Raw genomic sequence first — 18,293 nt, forward strand, 5'->3', positions numbered from 1 at the left:
TTCTGCAGGAGTATACGCCGAGCTATTTTAGATAGTCCTATTTTGGAACTTGGCTTCGTAGTCCTATATTGTCTTAGTAAGCACCCACCCACCCCTGCGACGATCAAGCCCACTTACTCATCCCCTGGAAGGTATCGATCAGCCTCACCGTCTACACCACCCCCGGTAGTCACCCAAAGGTGAATCCTGCATCTCAACCACAAGTATGTTGTTCGCATGATTAGACTCAAGCGCACCTGCACACCACAACCGCCGTCAGCACTACTGCGGCAAAGTGCTCAATGAGGCAGCCACGTCGGCTCAATGGCCTTGGATCGATCTTGAAGAGGCCACCAGCAGACAAATGCAATCATACTTACTGATCAACAATCAATATTCGACGCCTTCCCCCGCCATAGACAACTACATGAGTAAGCCCACACAATATTGTCTTAGATGGGCTTGGAAGCGGACCTGCAACAGCACCACCAGAAGCACAATGGCTGTCTATGTGCGACAGTTCATATCACCGCGCCTTTGAATGATCAGTGACAAGACCATGTCGGTCTGGAGCCCAGTATTAAACTGCTCGTCCTAATTATATGGAATAGTGCATTTCTGTCATCAAAATCTTCCTGGGGCTCCGATGCACCAACTTCGTTTTTGTAAGTATTCACCAAGTTTGCACAGCTCATTGTCTCGCCCATGTGGCTGTTGCCCATACTCAAGGGCGGCGCGAAATTTCCTCGTAAAGTACTCCTCCCAACTACCAATTCAGCTGTTGTCCATCGGTGGAGGGCCCCAGAAGGCCGTGACAGAACACCGAACTTACCTGTAAGCGAGGACGATGAGGAGTGCAGCTTCTTGACAATAGGCAGGAGTTGCTGCGTGGTTGGCAGTTTCTCATGCAAGTACCGAAAATGCGTGAGATAGAAGGCTTGGCTCGAGTCTCCCTGGAATATTCCCCAGGCAATGCCCATTGTTCACCGTATAAGACTAGCGAAGAGGTATAGGGCACCTTGACGAAAAACTCCTCATCTCCACCGTCTACTTCAAGCTTGATTTTGTAGCCGGTGGACCACTGAAGCCATCATTAGGGTTTGTGTCAGCTATTTTGACCCGTCAAATGAACATGATCGTGCCTGCGAGGGCATTCTTTGGACGGAGGGGGAACCGGAACTCCAATTCTGCCACCCACGTTCGTTCTTCCATGTCGCGTGACAGATAATACCTTGCCTGACGGAAGGGCTAAGACATGTCTTAGCATACGGCTTTGATATATCGTCTGACCCAAAATCGATCATACCTGCGATGATGGCGGAATCCAAGTTATTTCCATCGATCATGGCAGCGGTGGCGACACAGATGCTATACCAGAATTGCTGAATGGGAGCCGGATGAGAACTAGGAGATTGGCAGGGATCAAGAAAGGGGTCTCCTCACATGTTTACACAAGGCTGCCGCTCAGCTGCGAAGGTAGGCGGCTGCATGGTCTTGGCAGCTCGATGCAACCCAATCACCATGTCTGAAGGCTGTTTCGGTAATCACAATTTTACGATAGGTTAGCCATCAGGCTCGACAGCACAACTCGGATCCGTCATGGTAACGTATATCAACACTTTGGTTGAAGATTCTGGTAGGTTCTTCATTACGGGCCGGCGCGGTGCAGTCGGCAAGCACACATGCGCAGGAAGGCGACACAATATGCGGAGTCTTCGTCATGGACGACGCCGTGGCGGGCAAGGTATCCACGCACGGCGGCGGCCAGGCGTACACGGGGGCCACGAAGTCCGCCCACCTCCTGACGCTGGGGGAGCCGGGCAAGCCGGTTGCGGCGGAGAAGGTGGCACCTCGACTCATGCCGTCAATACCGACCAGAGACGCATTCATCTCGAAGCATAGGACAGTGATGGTATCACCCATCAGGTCACTCGCACCGATACCATGATGGTATCGCCCGGGACCACAGGCCAACTGCTGTTCTCGGAGAGGTTTATGTGTGAGTCGCAGGTCCCCTATTCTCTTAATCTTTTCTCAAATTAATCCGTAATATGGTGCAAGATGCTGAGGTCGTGTCATTGTCTAGGTGGAAGCGGCTATTTCGAAGGTAATGGCTGTGCCGATGATCTAAAAGGTGACGAGAATGAGTGGTGCATTCCCGTCCTAGCCCCCTCTGCGCATGGGTCAGGCGAGCCCGGTGGTGTCGTTTCTTTGTATCAGATCGAATCAGAGACCAGTCGCTGCCTTTTCGAGCTTCGGTCTGCATAGGGCTCGTATCAGCAACATTCGGCCAGAAAGTTATTGGCAGGTTAAGCTGAAACATAACAGGACGGGCATGATAAGACAGAAACGCCGCCTGATGTTTAATTATGTAAATACTATTTTTAACCATTATCCTACCCTCTAGCCACCTGTGAAGTGGATTCTCTGTATAAAGGCTGGTGGTTTGAGAGGGCAGTCGTAAGGGCTTCTTAAGAGGGTCATGGGATCTGCCCAAATGAAGTCTTGCTACAAGGTTCGATTATCGATTCTATTATCGAATATGATTCGTGAGGCAAATCGCCGGTCGGACGCAACGATGGCGGTAGCAGTCAAGGCCGTGGCCTGGCATTCATATAAGCAAGGGGTTAAGCTCGATACTCCTGTTCCCAGGGGCTCGAGATGGCTATCCTTTAAGGTGTATATATGATAAATCGTCAGAGCAATTGTAACATGAACTGTCCCTCGATCATTCCGTGGCACGGGAAAGAATTTCTAGCAATTAAAAATTAATAAATTTAGCCCGTAGACTATATGAATATGAAGTAGAGTTTTTATCAACGTTGATCTCATATTTACTGGCATGTCTTATCCCAGTCAAAGATACCAAGGGCTCCTTCCTTTCCCCTCTCTGTCCGTTACCTTATTAACTACTTAAGAGGTCTTCTTGCCGGTAGCTATGCTCGTCATGTTTTTGTTACCGGGCTTGATGAGCGACTTCTCACGGGGCTGGGCGTCGATGACTTCGTCGGTGAGATTGAGGGTGTCCTTGATGATCTGGCGTGGTGTGAGGGCCAACCACTGCGACAGGGAGATGTCGGTGAACTTGGGCGCCTGTAGCACCTCGAGGAAGATGACATCCTCGTCGCCCGTGTTCTCGACGTAGTGGCAGTTGGCCGCCTCGATGTAGCCGACGTCGCCCGCGGTGAAGTCGAACGTGCGAGCCGCCGACGGGGCAGCAAAAACGGTAATGCGTGCCGAGCCCTGGAGGAAGTAGTTCCATCTGTATAGATATCAGTTTTGAATTTTTACGGGGTTTCAGACGGCAAGAGGAGGGGAAGGGGGAAAGGGGGAAAAGAGAGGAAAGAGGGGGAAACACATACTCGTCCGAGGTGGAATGCCAGTGGATTTCTCGCATAGCACCTGGTTGGAGGGTTACAAGGGCGGACGAGAACATGCTCGCGATGGGGAACGTAACCGGGTCCAAGATTTTTACGGTTCCACCTTCAGTTTTGAAAGGCTCTTGCTGCGACCAGTGATAGGTGTAGCTACCAGGGCCACCGCTGAGAGACCCCGCCTTGGCGGTGATATTCTGTTTCTCAATATCTGAGGGTGCCGGTGTTCCATTGAAGATCTGTTTATCATGAACCGGTTTAGCCTCTGTCTTGTCGTGGATGGGGAGGGAAACGAGTGAAACTTACGAAGAGCTCCTTCTTGGGGATGTCCTTGAAGGCCTCGATATCTACCTGGAGGTTCTTGGCCATGACGGCCTTGGGGTTGCGCATGAAGACCTCGGTGGCAAGGAATGTCTCATCTTCGGAGAACTCGCCATCATCGAAGACCAATAGGAACTCGCAGCCCTCATCAAGGGCCTGAATGCTGTGTGGCACACCGGGAGGGAAGAACCATACATCTCCGGCTGTCACGTCGTCAATGAAGCTCTTCCCATCCTCGTTAATCGCCGCCACGCGCACACTACCCTTCAGCATAAGCGCCCATTCGCCCTATTAATCATTTGTTAATCAGAGGTGACAGAAGATAACGAGGAGCATTACTCACGGCAGTGTGCCAGTGAAGCTCGCGGTAAGCGTGAGGTGCCAGGCGCATGTCCACGGCAGCCATCTTGTCCGCCACTGGAAGCACCTTTTGGTTCTGCTGCCGAGACCAACCTGAACGCTCTCCGACTCCTTGCTTGACGTGGCTCAGGCCCATGGGCCACATGGAATTCGGCACATCACCCTGGTCTGACTCGGGGGGTGCGAAGAGGTCAGGATTCAGCTTCTCGTATTCGTATGTCCCTAATGCACGCAATCAGTATACTGCAACTCTGCCTAAATACTTTGCATGATTGCTTACTTGGCCCGGGAGCAGTGTTGCCTCGGGATCCCCGAATGGGCTGTGGGATGTCGACGCTGTTGAGATCGAGGTACAGTCCTAGATCGGCCGGTTCCTCTTGACCACTGACAAGCTGCGGGTTTGGGACATCAGCGGAATCACCCCCAGATGCTGGCGGTCTCTTTGCGTTTCCTCCTATGAGTGTCGCATCGCCGTACAGTGAGCCACTGGCAGCGGTCACAGTAGGGATAGGCGGGGATACACCACCGACTGGGCCGCTGTTCTCGCCATAGTGCATCCTAGAAAGGTAGTGATGTGAGAAAAGGATGGGCAGATCCAGCATGGGCGCGAGTTCCAATGGGAACTTACTGTGGCGCTGGCAGACAGAGAGCGAGAGGCAGAAGCCCCAATGCTCCAAGCGATCGCATCATTGTCGGTTATGTGAACGGTCGTTCGCCCTGGCAGTAGCTTGAAAAGGGGACAGTGAACTGGACCGGCGGAACTTGCTATACCGTTGAGTGTGTTTGTTCAACTGCAAGTGATGGTACTTCCTACTCCAAGAGACTCTGTTTGACGTGAGGATGTTGTCGGTATTTATACTTGCAGTTTTCCATGAAAGCCATGGTGCCTGGTGCCTGTTGCTTGTAGTAGTTGCCGTGCGCCACGCACATCGGTCCATCCACTAGTGTCGTCTGGCGACATAGAATGTCCACCGACATCGACATGGATGGTTCTTGAGCGTGAGGAGAACATGGGAGGGAATAACACCGAGTGAAGTCCGCATATGCATTGCAACCATCTTCCGTGGAGGCAGTGGTACCGTGAGAAAATTGTATTTATCCCAATCAAGCATGCTTGCCATGTATGAGATAATTGGGCTGCATATTGACCTGGCATGGGTCCCCCGCCTGTATCATGTAGGCAATCGATCGTACGGAGTAGGGAGTGCATCCGAGCGTCTGCAGCTCGGCGTGATATGCCCATGTGCTGCGGCGGAGCCGGTCGTTTGCCCGGAAAGAAAAGGTAGGACGACGAGCTTCACATGCGTAGTGTAGCCCATCCTCGATGACGCCACAGCGTAACCTGCAAGGGAATATGGCTCTTCACAACTACCGGTCCCGTGCTACGTCGATATAGGTCGTGTTAGTTAATTGTGCGGGGAGGCAGGCTAGGGCGCCGGGCTCAACTGCTGCCGAGGCGTTACCGCTATGAAGGTACCACCACCCGCATGTCCCGACGAGGGGTGCCTGGATGCAATGTCACATTGGTGGAGATATTGCTTCTTGGATGCTTGCTTTCTTCTCATTGATGCCCGCACTCCCGCATTAGCAATCGGGCCCCATGTGGGATGGGCATGGGGCTGCTCGCGAAGAAGGCGCTAAATGCCTTTACTAAGCAGAACTTGGAAGGTCCATGAAGTCATGAAGTTTGCTACCTTCGAGAAACTTGACTCCAACAAGAGGGCCGTTGTAACGGCAGATGACTAGCTGCATGCCGCCGGGAACAGGTGTGGTTATCACCAAAGACCAGACCAAGGCTAATAAGAGATACACGAGCCCGAGAAGCGACGGAATGACTGAGGTCCAAAAGATATGTGGACGGCATAGCACACGCGTGGAGGAGGAGGAGGAGGAAACAAGCATCTTAGCCAAGCCTGCAAAAATGCTTAGGTCTGACGACTGCGCTGCAATGTAACTGGGCTAGCGTGGGATGGTGAGTAATCCGCGTAACCCGCCCCGCCCTGGAGCCGCTCTGGAAGCGCTCTGGTAGAAGGGGGCAGGGGGCAGGTGGCAGGTGGCAGGGCAGGCAGGCATTCCCCATCGTCTCATGACTCGGCATTTCGGCACCACTGCACCGTCGAATAGAAAGGACGCATGCAAAGTGTTCTCGGGTATTCAACACATCATACCAACATCATACCAAGGTTCGTTGACTTGCCCTGCATTCGCACCATGCCAGCATGCTTTGTGGTTGCTATCCGAGCCCGTGCCGTTCTTGCTTAGCGACACAGTACTCTCTAGTAACGGAGGACGCCCGCTACCACTAGAAGGTACCGGTGATTGGCCACAGCCAATCTAGATATCAAGATCTACCTAGCCCGGATGCGTCTCCGGCGAGATGTCTCTCTAGACTCTAGACCATGTTCGTATTTAGGCTGACGGACTGGCTGACTGACGGGCATAACTCGGTGTTTGCTAATGCCAGCCCGTCTCCGAATTACAACAACATCGTAGCTCATATTTCCTGCCACGGAGGATGTTCTCCTCGGAACACGGCACTCTTATTTCTCTACACAGTCCACGACAATTTTGTTTACTTTTTTTAGGCTGCTTAGCTAGCTATTGCTAGTCCCTTCGAGTCCTTGTTAGATGACGAATGATAAGAAAGAAAAGGGGGCTGGGAAAGACCGCAGCATCGCTACTGGGAAAAGAATCAATAAGATCTTGGGCTGGGATGGGGCTCAGTCTCAATCGCAGATCCCTTCCGTTCAACTTCTATTTTGGGATTATTTTCTTTCGGTTCGATGTCGAGCTGTCAACTCAATAGAAACAAACCGACTTTTACCCCGGTTTAAAGAAAGAAGATAATAAGAGGGATAAAAAAGAAGCTTTGTCACTGACGTTGACCCAGTTGATTTATAAAATAAATTTCTATATATTACAAAATAGTCAGCCTTGTTGGAACTAAATGTAGACTGATGTCCATTTCGCTGGTTGCATGTATTATCGACCTACGTATTGACAGTGTCCGCATTTCATGTGACGATGTCTGGGGGGGTGTCTTGGAGCATTTCTACTGCCTTTTGTTGCAAAGAGGTCTTCTTCTTCCCATGCCGTGTACCTCATGTCCCTACTTCAAAACACGTGCCTTGCGCTTTGTATGTCTGATATTATCCCCTGTTGTCATGCTAAATGTAGTCATTTGTCCAGTAACACCAAAGCTAAGGCCAAAGGTAACCAAGTCACGATAGGGAGTGGGATAGAATAAGCAGAATGTATTCCAGGGCCACCCCGGCGTTGTAAGAATGTGTCTTAGTTAACTATATATTCGTTGAGTTTGCGTGTCCAGCACTATAGGGGTTGTGCAGTTATAGACTGGAACTTGAATCTACAAAAGCGAGAATCTTATTTCATATGGTCGTCCAACGGAAAGGGGTGCAAATAAGGGTGTCTGAGTGTAGTATACAAAGAAGCAGTGGTAAAGCAGTATACAGAGCATTCGTCTAAACGCACCCTTATGGTGACTTGCTGGACAGGGCTGCTGACAAACACTACAGTTATTAATAGCAACATAGTCAAAGAGTGAGTTTTAGCAACTATTAGTGTTGTTGCTTTGTCGGTCTGGAATAAACCTGAGCCAAACGAAGTTTAAGTATTGATATTGCAGGCTATATTGGACTGGAGCTATCTTGTTTCCAACGTGATACATGTCCATTTCCAATCGCACCATATCAGCGTGAAGGAGTGTCATATTATATCTTAGACATAAAACTTCGTAGCCTTAAGAGATGCAAGTTCAGAAAACACTCTGCTGCTTCATTCCGAAGTATTTTACCTCTCAGTTATCGTATCCGCCAACAGGCTTCGTCAGCACCTCGTTCAGATTGACCACCGTAGCCGAGAACGGAGTATGGAGCCCGAGCCCCATATCGTCGAACGTCTCGCCCCCGTAGATCATAAGGTGATCCGGGTAGTCCTTCAAGATCTGGATGGCGCGGCTGTAGACGGCCCCGGCGGGGGTTCCGTGCTCCTCCCAGCGGTCCGGGTCGCCGCCGTAGCGGTTCGTGTAGACCTGACGGTTGTCGGCGTCGGACACGACGATGGTGCCGTAGGGGGTGCCGCCGGCGGGGCTCCAGACGACGTAGGGGCTCGCGTTGGGCGCCGTCTGGTTGTTGATCACAATGGGCCGCCCCTCCTCCTTTCCGAACTCCAGCGGGCTGTCGGCCATGACGTAGTACACCGGATAGTGGACGCCGTGCGACGACGAGTTGCCGATCGGCAGCTCGTGCACCAGAATCCACTGGTCCACCGGCTCCGGGAGGTATGCCACCACCGTCATGCCCGGCCGCGCTTCGTACAGGTCGTAGGCCACGTCGTTGACCACGGGACCCCATGTCCGGAGGTCGGACGAGGTTTGGTGTGCCAGCTTTTGCCCGTGTAGGGGGTCGCGCTGATCCGAGTAGTAGCAGACGAGCTGGTGGTCGTATACCCTGTGGATGGTGTGTCAGTTACCGTGACACGCAGAGCCATCTAGTTCATTCAGGAAGCAGAAGTGACAAGCAGGGCCGGGACGAGATGACTTACATCAGATACGGTTCCCAGATAGGATCAGCTCCGTTCGTCGTGTTGGGCCGACCGCCCTCGGCGATATGGCTGACGAACTCCCAGGTACGGGCCCGATCCGTACTCGCATAGAGGTCGATGCGGGTGCCATTGTTGCTCCAGCTGTTGCCCGAGCCCAGGATGGTGCCCGCGGGGTATCCTCCCATGTCCTCGGTCAGCTCCGTCAGGGCGGGTTGGGCGCTCATGCCCCATCCGTTAACGGTATCAGTCAGTTTGGAGACCAGTGCCCAGCTGGCGCCGCCATCGGTGCTCTCATAGATGGGAAAGTAGCCCGGACCGCCCTGTCCCGACAGTGAGGCCGTTGCCAGGATAGTGCCGTCCTCGAGCTCGGCGTAGCGCGGGTACGTGATGCCCTCGCGGCCCGTGGTCTGGTAAATCGTGTTGTTGGTGAAGAAGCCCCACGGTTTTGGCTTTTGAGGGCATGGCTTGGCCCCGGCGGTGGTGCCGCCAAGTACCACAGCGCAGAGTGCGATTTTCAGGAGTGAGAGCAACATGTTTACGTTGACGAATGTTGATCAAAGCACCGAAGCTCCCTGGACATTGGCAAACGCGGCGGGTGGTGATTCTTTCATTTGCAGCCACCTGCCTCCTACTTATAGCCGAGTCCGGCAACCGCGGCGCCGGTATGTGACGACTACGTCTGCGTATATTATATCATATGCATATACGGGCTTTCGTTCTAGTATCGCGTTCTACTTCCTTTATAGCGGCATCGGAACCCATTACGTAGTGACCTAATGAGCCGACTTGGCGGGCTTGGGCACCAGGCATGCCGACTAGAAGATGTCATGGTTCGTCTGTCGGACATCGGAAGAGTCAAGGTCGTTTGCGATCCAATCGCAGATCGATTTACCAATTAACCGGCCCAAACTCGACCTCCGAAAGCCCTCGAACCTAGCTATTTACCCGGGAACCGCTCAAGGAGTGCATCTCAGCAGCCATTCCATGAGGGGCTCCACGCGTGCATTGGGCGAAGATCCTAGACCCCATTGGTGGGAAAGTGACGGGTACAGCAAGATTGATCTAGGACAAAGTCTTTCCTTCCATCTGACCATCGTACGTCGTCGATACGATTCAGGCCACGGCAAGCTGGCAAGAGAGAGGGACAAGCGAGATCCTGCAGCTGATGCCAGGCTTTCTTCAGCCTGTTCAGCGGGGCTGTTACCAATGATCCCATACCGCCGCCATTAAGCGTGTCCTGTCATCGCGTCGCTTGCAAGCTGCACTTGGCATATTTGCTATTTATCCATCTTCGCACTGCCCATGCTGCGAATCCTCAAACTCGGGAACAACATGTGCATTGTTCATTGCAAAGCATATAGAGAACTAAGCGACTAAATACAATGTCCCGAGCTCCCGGGACTTTCTTTTCGTTTATGGCACACAAACCGACAGTGGCTTGTCAATATTCCCTTATAACGCCTGGCTTCTCCCTTGCAAATGCTCAAAGCTCGCAGCTGGTATAATCTAACGCCATTGTGGATACCTCATCCACCCCCTTTTGGTTCATGTTCTTCAAAGTCATCACTGTCGTTAGGAGACACATCAAATTTCATCATCGTAGAGATCATCCATGAGCTCTTCGGCAAGAATCGCCCCTGGGTGTATCTCACCACAATTCTCACACATTATGCCATCATCCTCATCTTCATCGTCGATAAAGTCAAACATGAGGGCCTCGTCTCTGACATCCTCCCAAGGCAGACCGCTCACTCGATCGAACAGGACCCATTGCCGCTTGTGTGGTTGCTCAATCCAGATTGGAACTCGCTTCCAGATGGTGCGGCAAGACAAGTACTGCGAATAAGGTGGATCGCCCTCTTCCGGAGGTGCAGGAGGGAACTCGTCAAAGTAATCAGGATGATCGTCATGATGGTGGTGGTTCACACCCGTAACCGGTCGCATGGATCGAACCACTTTCTTGACGAACGCAGATCCTTGTAAGACACGTAAACCACCCTGCTTCAGTGCAATCAACGTCGGTGCATGGGTGATCATCAGGCCGTCATCTTTGAGAAGGCCTGACAGCTCGGTGCCGGTCCGTGAACCAGGATCATCCCCCGGTAGACCAGTGACGATCAATTCGTTGAGAGAGCATCCTAGTTGATGAGAGGCAACATCATGTAGCTGGGCAGGAGGATACTGAAACATGTCATCCCCGAAATTAACTAGATCGATGCGCATGACTTCAAGGTTAGGCATCAGTCTAGGCCGCGGGGTAGCATGGTCGTGGCCAGGAATGTGAGGGGGTAACAAGGCCTCAAGGAAGTCCACAAGCTGGTACCAGGCATATGTTCGGAAACCTCGGCGGGCTAGGGTTGGCTCCTTGGCCCTTCTGGTAACTCTGAGTCTCGGTCGGCCGTTGACCTGCTCATGGTGGTCTCTCGGGAGACGATGGGGTCTGTCCTCATCATCATAAAATCGGGCGATGACGCGCAGATTGGCCTGCTTCACGAGGCGTCGGTATGAGGCGTCGACCTCGGAGAACAGTTTGACCGATTGAACCGATGTGAAGGTGAAGGTGTTCTGGGTCCAAAACATCTTCTTCCCCTCCTCATAATAGGCCTTGCATGTGGCGAGGAAATGGATGGCGATCTGGTTAGGACGACCCCTCTCGTCGGGGGTAAGATGCTCTTTCTTAGTCTCACCCAGAGGGTCAATGATGGGATACCTGCTGGCAAGAGAGTACGAGAGAATCTTCAGCATGATCTCAGGTGGCAGGTAGGGAATAGATGCGTTTGAGGTTGAGCTCCGGGTGCGCTTGCGAGACACGGTCTGATGAATGCCATACTTGTTGGGCCAGGTGATTCCGTTCTTGCGCAGGATGCGCTTCAGTTTGAAGTTCTCCTCTTCCAGTTCCCTGTTCTTGGCACGAAGAGGGTGGCTGTAATAGTCCTCGGCCTGATCAGCCTGATCGCGAACCTCCCAAGCAGGATTCTGTGAGTGAAAGTCAGTGAATGCTGACTGGGGCTTCAAAACATTAGGTTCGGCGGCTTACCATGATGAAAGCTGCGAGGGAATCGCGAGACATGCAGAATGTTGCGATCTAGAAGGGGGTGGTGATGATGAGTTGAAGGAGACGTTTGGAGGGCGGTGAATTGCAATTGGCCAGAACCTAAATATCTCAAGTGGCCTCCGATGGTGGCAGGTCCCAGTGCAACTGCGCCTTGTGAGGTTTTTGATGTCTCAGGCCTAGAGGAAATGGCTCGTTTGGATGCGGACTCACAATCCGAGGTTGGAAAACGAGATATGGATTTGCCCATGAACGATGGATGATAATGGGGTAACGTTCGATCTCCTACCCCCGGCCAAGTGAGTGCGCGTGCGTCCGTTCTTTGTCCTATCCTAGAATGACGGACTGGGATTGGCCGAGTAACCAAAGTCCGGAGAACTCAGGGACGGTGGAGCTCAGGCAGTGACGAGCGTCAAGTGAAGTGGTGGTTCACGGGAAAAGCAGGCGCAGGTGATGTCGGGCCGTTACTCGTGTGCCTAACAGTAAGCCTACCTATCCCCTGCTTGCCTACAAACGACTCTTGTACGCAATCAACCTTCGTGTGATGTTCCAATGCTAGAGAAGTAGCAGCGCAGCACATGGAAAGCACTGGGTAAATGTGGGGGCAGGAAGCTGTTGCTGCTGCTGCTGCTGCTGCTTGCATATGCCGAATAGCGGGGTGATGTGAAATGAACTCCCAGCAGTCAGATCTTCTGCCACCTTCCTCACTCTTGGCTTTCTTGATTGACTGGCTGCTTTGAAATACGCCCAATCGCCCATCTATCTACCAATTACCAGCACATCGAGTGGAAGTGGCTTGATAGCAAGGTCAAGGATTACGTCATACCCCCAAACCTTGACGCTCAGCTCACATGCAATACGGCCCTTGTCAGCGGGCAGAGATAAGACACGGCCAAAAGTCAATTTCCGATATCCCTAACGCCTCATGAAGACAAGAGGTTTTCGAGCATCTCTTGGCAATATTCGTAAAAAGCATGCGAGTGAGAGATGACTAAATTTTGGGGGATTTAAGTATGTACGTGTAACCATCTATGCACCATCTTGGAGGTAATTATGCCTCGGGGGCAGCAGGCGCATCCTGCTTGCCGTAATCCCTCGCCCAAATGGAATCCCATGACTCCTTGTCTATCGCAAAGTCCCGCGCAAAGTCTCGCTCCAGCTCGTGCGCCCGCCGGCCCAACAGCACCATGCTGTGCAGCGGGGGTCCCAGCGCGTCGTCGGCATCGCAGAGCTCCTTGAGGGTGCCGGCGACAAACTTCTCGTTGCGCCCACCGACGCGTGCCGCTCCGATGGCGAGACTATCGGGCCCGTAGACGCCCTCGGCCTTCTCCTCCTCGATCTCGAGCATCTGGCGCGCGCACTGGCCTACGGTCATGTAGCGCGGGGGCTCGAAGACCTTGTTGCCGCGCATCATATTCTCGATTGTCTGCTCCTTGACCTTGATGTCGAGCAGTAGCAGCGTGTGTAGGCCGATCTGTCGATTCTCTCGGACCCGGTCGTAGAAAGATGCAGGTCGCCAATTGTCCGTGAAGAATACCATGCTGACCGTCTGGCCGAAGTTGTATAGCTGCAGGCCGCACGCCCCGATGCCGTTCATGATGGACGCGTTAGGCACCGTGGTCACGGGGATGCCTAGTTGGCGGGCGCGTAGGACGAGGTCGGCGTGGGTCGTAGCGCCGAACGGGTCACCCACTACGAGTAAAGCGACGTCTTCGGTGGCGGCGTAGCGTAGGAGCTCGTTGCTCTCGGATTCTAAGTTGCTGTCGAACTCGACCATCTCGCGATCGGCCACAATGATGGAGCGGCCATAGTAAGACTCCTACTGGCGAACTTAGGTTTCAGCTGTCCAGTTCGTTTGTATTGCAGTGTACAATAACATCAAATTGGGTGAGCACAGGACGCATTACCAGAGTAGATTGGTCTACAAGCAGGATGCTGGTGTACGCCTCGAGGTAGACGCGGGACGCCTTCTTGACAATGTCCAGGCCCTTGACTGTGATGTCGGTCTCGTCCGAGAGACCTAATCCCACTAGGTACAGCATCTTGAGTATTTGGACGCAGGTTGTAAAGTGGTATTAGGCAATACAAATTTCGTGTCGAACCTGGGCGCAAGCAAACCTCGTTCTTTTGCGACAAGAAATATTTTGGAGGGGCAGCGAACTATTGGCGGGGTAGCTCTAAGTGCCGATAACCTGCAGTCCGCAGTCTGGAGCTTATCGCCTCTAAAGTGGTTCCAGTTTTATTTGAGCTATCCAGTCGCCTGGCGCGTCACTGACTGCACTTCAACCCCGAGACCGCGACTGCAAATCCCCCCAGAAGTCCACTGCGTTCACATCCACACCAACACTACGAGTGCCTTTTGCCCCCGGTTGTAGCGAGCAGTGGCATTTTCATTGTATATCCCATATCGATTCGATCAAGATGGCGTCCAACAAAGGATCAGCCTACGGCACCGGCAAGGCCAGCGACACCTTCCGGGAGGACTTGAACCTCGACGAGTATGCCGCAAAGGCCAAGGCGCGCGAGGCCGTAGAGCGTGAAGAGGCCAAAGCCCGATACGAAGCGAAGCTGGAGGGCAAGAAGTACTACAAGCCGATGACGGGCGACGAGTCACTGACGTCGGCGCGGTCGCGCGCCACCGACTTCTCGGCGCAGGTGGGCAAGACGATGCTGGTTCCCGGCGGCGCGGGTGTGGGCAAGCGCGGCAAGGGCGCGGGTCTGTACTGCGAGCCCTGCGACCTCACTTTCAAGGACAACCTGCAGTGGCTCGACCACATCAACTCGATGCAGCATCTGCGCGCCATCGGCGAGACGGGCCACGTGCGCCAGGCCTCGGCTGCCGAGGTCCACGAGCGCATCGAGATGCTCTGGGAGCTACTGCAGCAGGAAAATACCAACGCCGCCACCAGCCTCAAGGATCGCCTCGCGATCCAGAAGGTCGAGGATGACAAGGAACGCGAGGCGAAACGCCTCAAGCGCAGGGAGGCCGCCGAGAAGGTCCGCCTCGAGCGTGAGAAGGACAAAGACGTGAAGATGGAGTACGGCGAGGATGTCCGCATCGACGGAGAACACGACGAAGACGACATGATGGCCATGATGGGTTTCGCCGGTGGCTTTGGCTCATCCAAGAAGTGATTTCGTGGATGACAAGACGAAATACTATCCAACTACGTTTCAGTTCGAGAAAGGCGCCCACCAGCTCCAAGGAAGAGTGACTGGTATGCGTCTTGCCTTCGGGCTTATGCACTAAGCCGGCGCTTCCTGTCTTTGCCCACAGCGTCCACATATCAGCTGGGGTCCAGCAGTCTTTGCTCTGGTAAGATCATGACTCGGCGCAGAATAAGGAGTGCTCCTTTGCCATAACATGGAGAAGAGGGTTCACGGAAGACTTGCAATACACCCCTTTTGCAGAGTGAACCCTAATATGGAGCAAAACAAGTCTCTGAGCATGCAGCCACGTTCTGGGGCGGGATGCCATTCGGCTCTATCAAGACCTCGGAGGCTTTATTGTTGAACAAGGTGCGCCTTTTACGAACCTCAGTTGTAAGATAGACTAGGTTTGACCAACGGTTAGTCAACCTTCCACCGCTTCATAGGCGGATTCAACATTGATATGATAGTCCAATGGATGGCATTGAAAAGCAGTTCAAATAATGTACCATAACACTGAATTTCCACCAAATTAGCCGCTTCATGCATATCCTGAACTGGTAGTATCATCGCTACTCGAACCACTAGTGTCGCCATGCGAAGATATATCCCCTCTTCTCCTCTTCTTCTTTCCCTTCCCCTTCGACTTCTTCTTCGTTTCCTTCGTCCTTGGCTCGGCATTAGAATCCGATGAGAATTCAGATGAGTCTGGACATTCCCGAAGGACTCCATTCATCTCTTCTTGCACCCAATTGGTGTTGAAGTCATGGTGGCCACTATTCACGTGTTCAGGCACATGCAAAGTGATCAGTCTGCTTTCCGGGCTAACCTTCTCTGACGCTTTTTTCGGCCCGCTTTCGCTGCTTGGCCTCTTTCTCTTCCAGTGGGCTCAGAATATTCAAGGAAAATGGGTTCGTCGCCAGAATCTTCACGAAAATATATTTGCCCATAGCAAGTCTTAGGACTCCGTCGAGAACGTATTGGTCTTCGTTGTTCTCAAGCTTCCAAACCGAGTCGATGACGATATAGACACAGGTCGACTTTGGAACCCGCCCGAGAAGCTCTCTCAGGATGCAAAAAGGTGGTCTGGGTCGTCACTAGAATGCTTGACACTGCTCTCCTCTGCGGAAAAGGAAGTCGAGATTGACGCCCGGGCAATCTTCCAGATGCTCCAGAAGCTGAGATATCAGGGATATAAGAACACCGCAACCACCCGCGAGCATATTGTTTTTCGGGCTCAAGTCACTTGCTCGTGGCAAGCAGAAATGGTAGAGGATGGGGGAACATGCCGATCTTCTGTATGGCCCGTATCAGTATTGTGGCCGCGTAGGATGCCGGTGTGAAGTTCGGGTCACTGTCACATTGCAAGTCAACTGCGAGCAATTTGGACAGAGTGCTTCGTAGATATGTGCGAAGTTCTCCAGACGCAAGCATGAAGGCAATGCGCCTCTGTTCAGCAGCGTTGGGCTTATAGCCCAAATCTTGGAAACAATCGACAAGATCCCGGTTCACTGCTTTTCGAACCCATCTGGTACAGTTCATCCAGTCTTTCGGGACTTCAGGTCGTGCCGGTGTAGCAACAGGCAACATACCGGGTGGAGCCTGGAACTGTTTCAGAATACTAAAGAACCGAGCATTTCATTCTGCTGACTTTGAACATGCTGTATCTCTTGATCTGAGCCTCGTTCAGCCTGCCAATGAACAAGCTGGATGGGATGATCTGATCCTGCCACCTGGACATAAGAACATAGTACGGGCCGTGGTGGAAACCCATACTGCCGGATCGCGGTCAACTACTACTCAAAAGGGACGCGTGACGAAAGTGGACATAGTCCGCGGAAAATTTAAGCACCCAACGCATATGCCATCCCACAGCACTGATAGCTCAAGCATTTCCGTAGGGAAAGGGTGTATCATCCTCTTGCACGGCGGACCAGGAGTGGGCAAAACATCAACTGCCGGTGAGCATGACTCCCATGTCCCGTATCCTTTGCCTGCTCTGACAGAAGCTTTGGTTCAGAATGTGTGGCAGCGTTTACGAAACGACCATTGCTCTCCATAACTTGCGGTAGGCCCGAGCTACTTTTATGTAGATGACTGGGCATGATATTGATGTGTGCTACAGGATACATTGGCTACGAGCCCACTGCGGTTGAAAGGAATATCGATGCACACTTCAGTCTAGCGCAGGAATGGGGCTGTGTCGTGCTTCTCGACGAGGCCGACGTCTTTCTTGGCAAGAGAAATGTAAGTGAATGGGTCTTGATATGCACACACAGCAGCACCCCTCTGAAAATGCAAGAGGGAAGACGTGAAACGGAACGGACTGGTCTCTGGTGCGTAACTCTGCCCCTTCCGACCCCAGTCCTTGCTGTGATCTGACCCAAACCCAGTCTTCCTGCGAACCCTCGAGTACTACCAGGGGATTCAATTTTTGACTACGAACCGAGTAGGGGCAGTTGACGACGCGTTCCGCTCTCGTCTACACTTGACGCTGTACTACCCGGAGCTGGGGTACAAGGAAACAATGGCCATTTTCAATGTCAATTCACGGCGGCTCGACTAGCTGAACCAGAAGCGTATTGACTATAGACAAGAGCCCATTGAGATCCACGAGAGCAAGATCCTGAAGTACGCCAAGCGCCACTGGGAGGAGCTGTCATGGAACAGTCGCCAGATCAGAAACGCGTTCCAGACGGCTGTGGCGCTGGCCGAGTTCGAGGCCAACAAGGCTGACGGCGACGCTGCTGCTACTGCCACTGCCGTGTCGGCTGGTGGCGAAACGAGCAAAGAGAAGCCGCCTGTTCAACCTGTCATGTCGACGAAGCAATTCCGGACCGTTGCCAATGCTTCCATGGCGTTTGACGACTACCTCTTCTCCACGCATGCCAGCAACGACGAGAACAATAATTCCAAGAGAGACCAAATCTGCAGCTCCGGCTATGAGCTCAGTGATCGCAGCATGAATCGACAGGTGAGGCTGGAACAGCAGCAGCAGCGTCGTCACCCCAAGCGGCATGGCACAAGCCGTAGGGTGTCCTCAGACTCATCATCATCATCTGGCCCGTCCTCATCGTCGGAGAGCGACGACGATGCTGATTCTGAATTAACTTTGTCAAGAGATGGCAGGGATGGCAGGGATGGCGATGAAAACGGTAGCGGGTCCTCGAGTAGTTCAGAAAATGGCATGAAGAGGCGAAAGAAGGACGAAAAAGGGAAAAAAACACAAGTCAAAGAAGGAGAAATATTGAAGAGGTGACTCGATGATGTGCTAGGCATATACGGCCGTGGTGATAATTAGGTAAATAAACATAGTGAGCTAGCGTATCTGTGGTATACTTATGACGGGCATGATGAATAGTATTTGTTTTCCTATACGCATTGAACGATTTATACAGGACAAACCCGCAGCGATGTGACCCCTTATCAGTGCAACAAACAGTCTCGAGGCCGAGACTCTACCATACTTGGCACTCGCCCAACGGTGATTTATG

The 18,293-nt window shown here is 52.7% G+C and overlaps 7 protein-coding genes across 7 annotated transcripts; 3 read left to right on the top strand and 4 right to left on the bottom strand.

Annotated features, from left to right (window-relative positions):
• Window positions 1–1,699: 1,699 nt before the first annotated feature.
• On the top strand, window positions 1,700–1,927 carry PG998_003901 (uncharacterized protein; the record flags this gene model as incomplete). The annotated part of the gene is made up of 1 exon (XM_066870719.1): window positions 1,700–1,927. The coding sequence occupies one exon, from the start codon at window positions 1,700–1,702 to the stop codon at window positions 1,925–1,927; it is 228 nt and encodes a 75-aa protein (XP_066734469.1).
• A 965-nt stretch (window positions 1,928–2,892) lies between these two features.
• PG998_003902 (uncharacterized protein) lies at window positions 2,893–4,724 on the bottom strand (the record flags this gene model as incomplete). Its single annotated transcript, XM_066870720.1, has 6 exons — window positions 2,893–3,241; window positions 3,342–3,592; window positions 3,660–3,962; window positions 4,018–4,256; window positions 4,315–4,592; window positions 4,663–4,724. 6 exons carry the CDS (start codon window positions 4,722–4,724, stop codon window positions 2,893–2,895), a joined length of 1,482 nt encoding a protein of 493 aa, XP_066734470.1.
• A 3,127-nt stretch (window positions 4,725–7,851) lies between these two features.
• Window positions 7,852–9,130, bottom strand: PG998_003903 (uncharacterized protein; the record flags this gene model as incomplete). The annotated part of the gene is made up of 2 exons (XM_066870721.1): window positions 7,852–8,503; window positions 8,598–9,130. 2 exons carry the CDS (start codon window positions 9,128–9,130, stop codon window positions 7,852–7,854), a joined length of 1,185 nt encoding a protein of 394 aa, XP_066734471.1.
• Window positions 9,131–10,181: 1,051 nt separating this feature from the next.
• Window positions 10,182–11,637, bottom strand: PG998_003904 (uncharacterized protein; the record flags this gene model as incomplete). The annotated part of the gene is made up of 2 exons (XM_066870722.1): window positions 10,182–11,573; window positions 11,635–11,637. The coding sequence occupies 2 exons, from the start codon at window positions 11,635–11,637 to the stop codon at window positions 10,182–10,184; spliced, it is 1,395 nt and encodes a 464-aa protein (XP_066734472.1).
• Window positions 11,638–12,700: 1,063 nt separating this feature from the next.
• On the bottom strand, window positions 12,701–13,691 carry PG998_003905 (uncharacterized protein; the record flags this gene model as incomplete). Its single annotated transcript, XM_066870723.1, has 2 exons — window positions 12,701–13,468; window positions 13,575–13,691. 2 exons carry the CDS (start codon window positions 13,689–13,691, stop codon window positions 12,701–12,703), a joined length of 885 nt encoding a protein of 294 aa, XP_066734473.1.
• A 379-nt stretch (window positions 13,692–14,070) lies between these two features.
• PG998_003906 (uncharacterized protein) lies at window positions 14,071–14,784 on the top strand (the record flags this gene model as incomplete). Its single annotated transcript, XM_066870724.1, has 1 exon — window positions 14,071–14,784. The coding sequence occupies one exon, from the start codon at window positions 14,071–14,073 to the stop codon at window positions 14,782–14,784; it is 714 nt and encodes a 237-aa protein (XP_066734474.1).
• A 1,561-nt stretch (window positions 14,785–16,345) lies between these two features.
• PG998_003907 (uncharacterized protein) lies at window positions 16,346–18,058 on the top strand (the record flags this gene model as incomplete). The annotated part of the gene is made up of 5 exons (XM_066870725.1): window positions 16,346–16,760; window positions 16,925–17,046; window positions 17,102–17,135; window positions 17,193–17,313; window positions 17,392–18,058. Coding segments are annotated over 5 exons (1,359 nt in total), but the record flags the coding sequence as incomplete, so codon positions are not given.
• Window positions 18,059–18,293: the final 235 nt, after the last annotated feature.

This window comes from Apiospora kogelbergensis, assembly GCF_038363985.1.
Source record: "Apiospora kogelbergensis strain CBS 113332 chromosome Unknown utg000002l_segment0_segment0, whole genome shotgun sequence".
Taxonomy (NCBI): domain Eukaryota; kingdom Fungi; phylum Ascomycota; class Sordariomycetes; order Amphisphaeriales; family Apiosporaceae; genus Apiospora; species Apiospora kogelbergensis.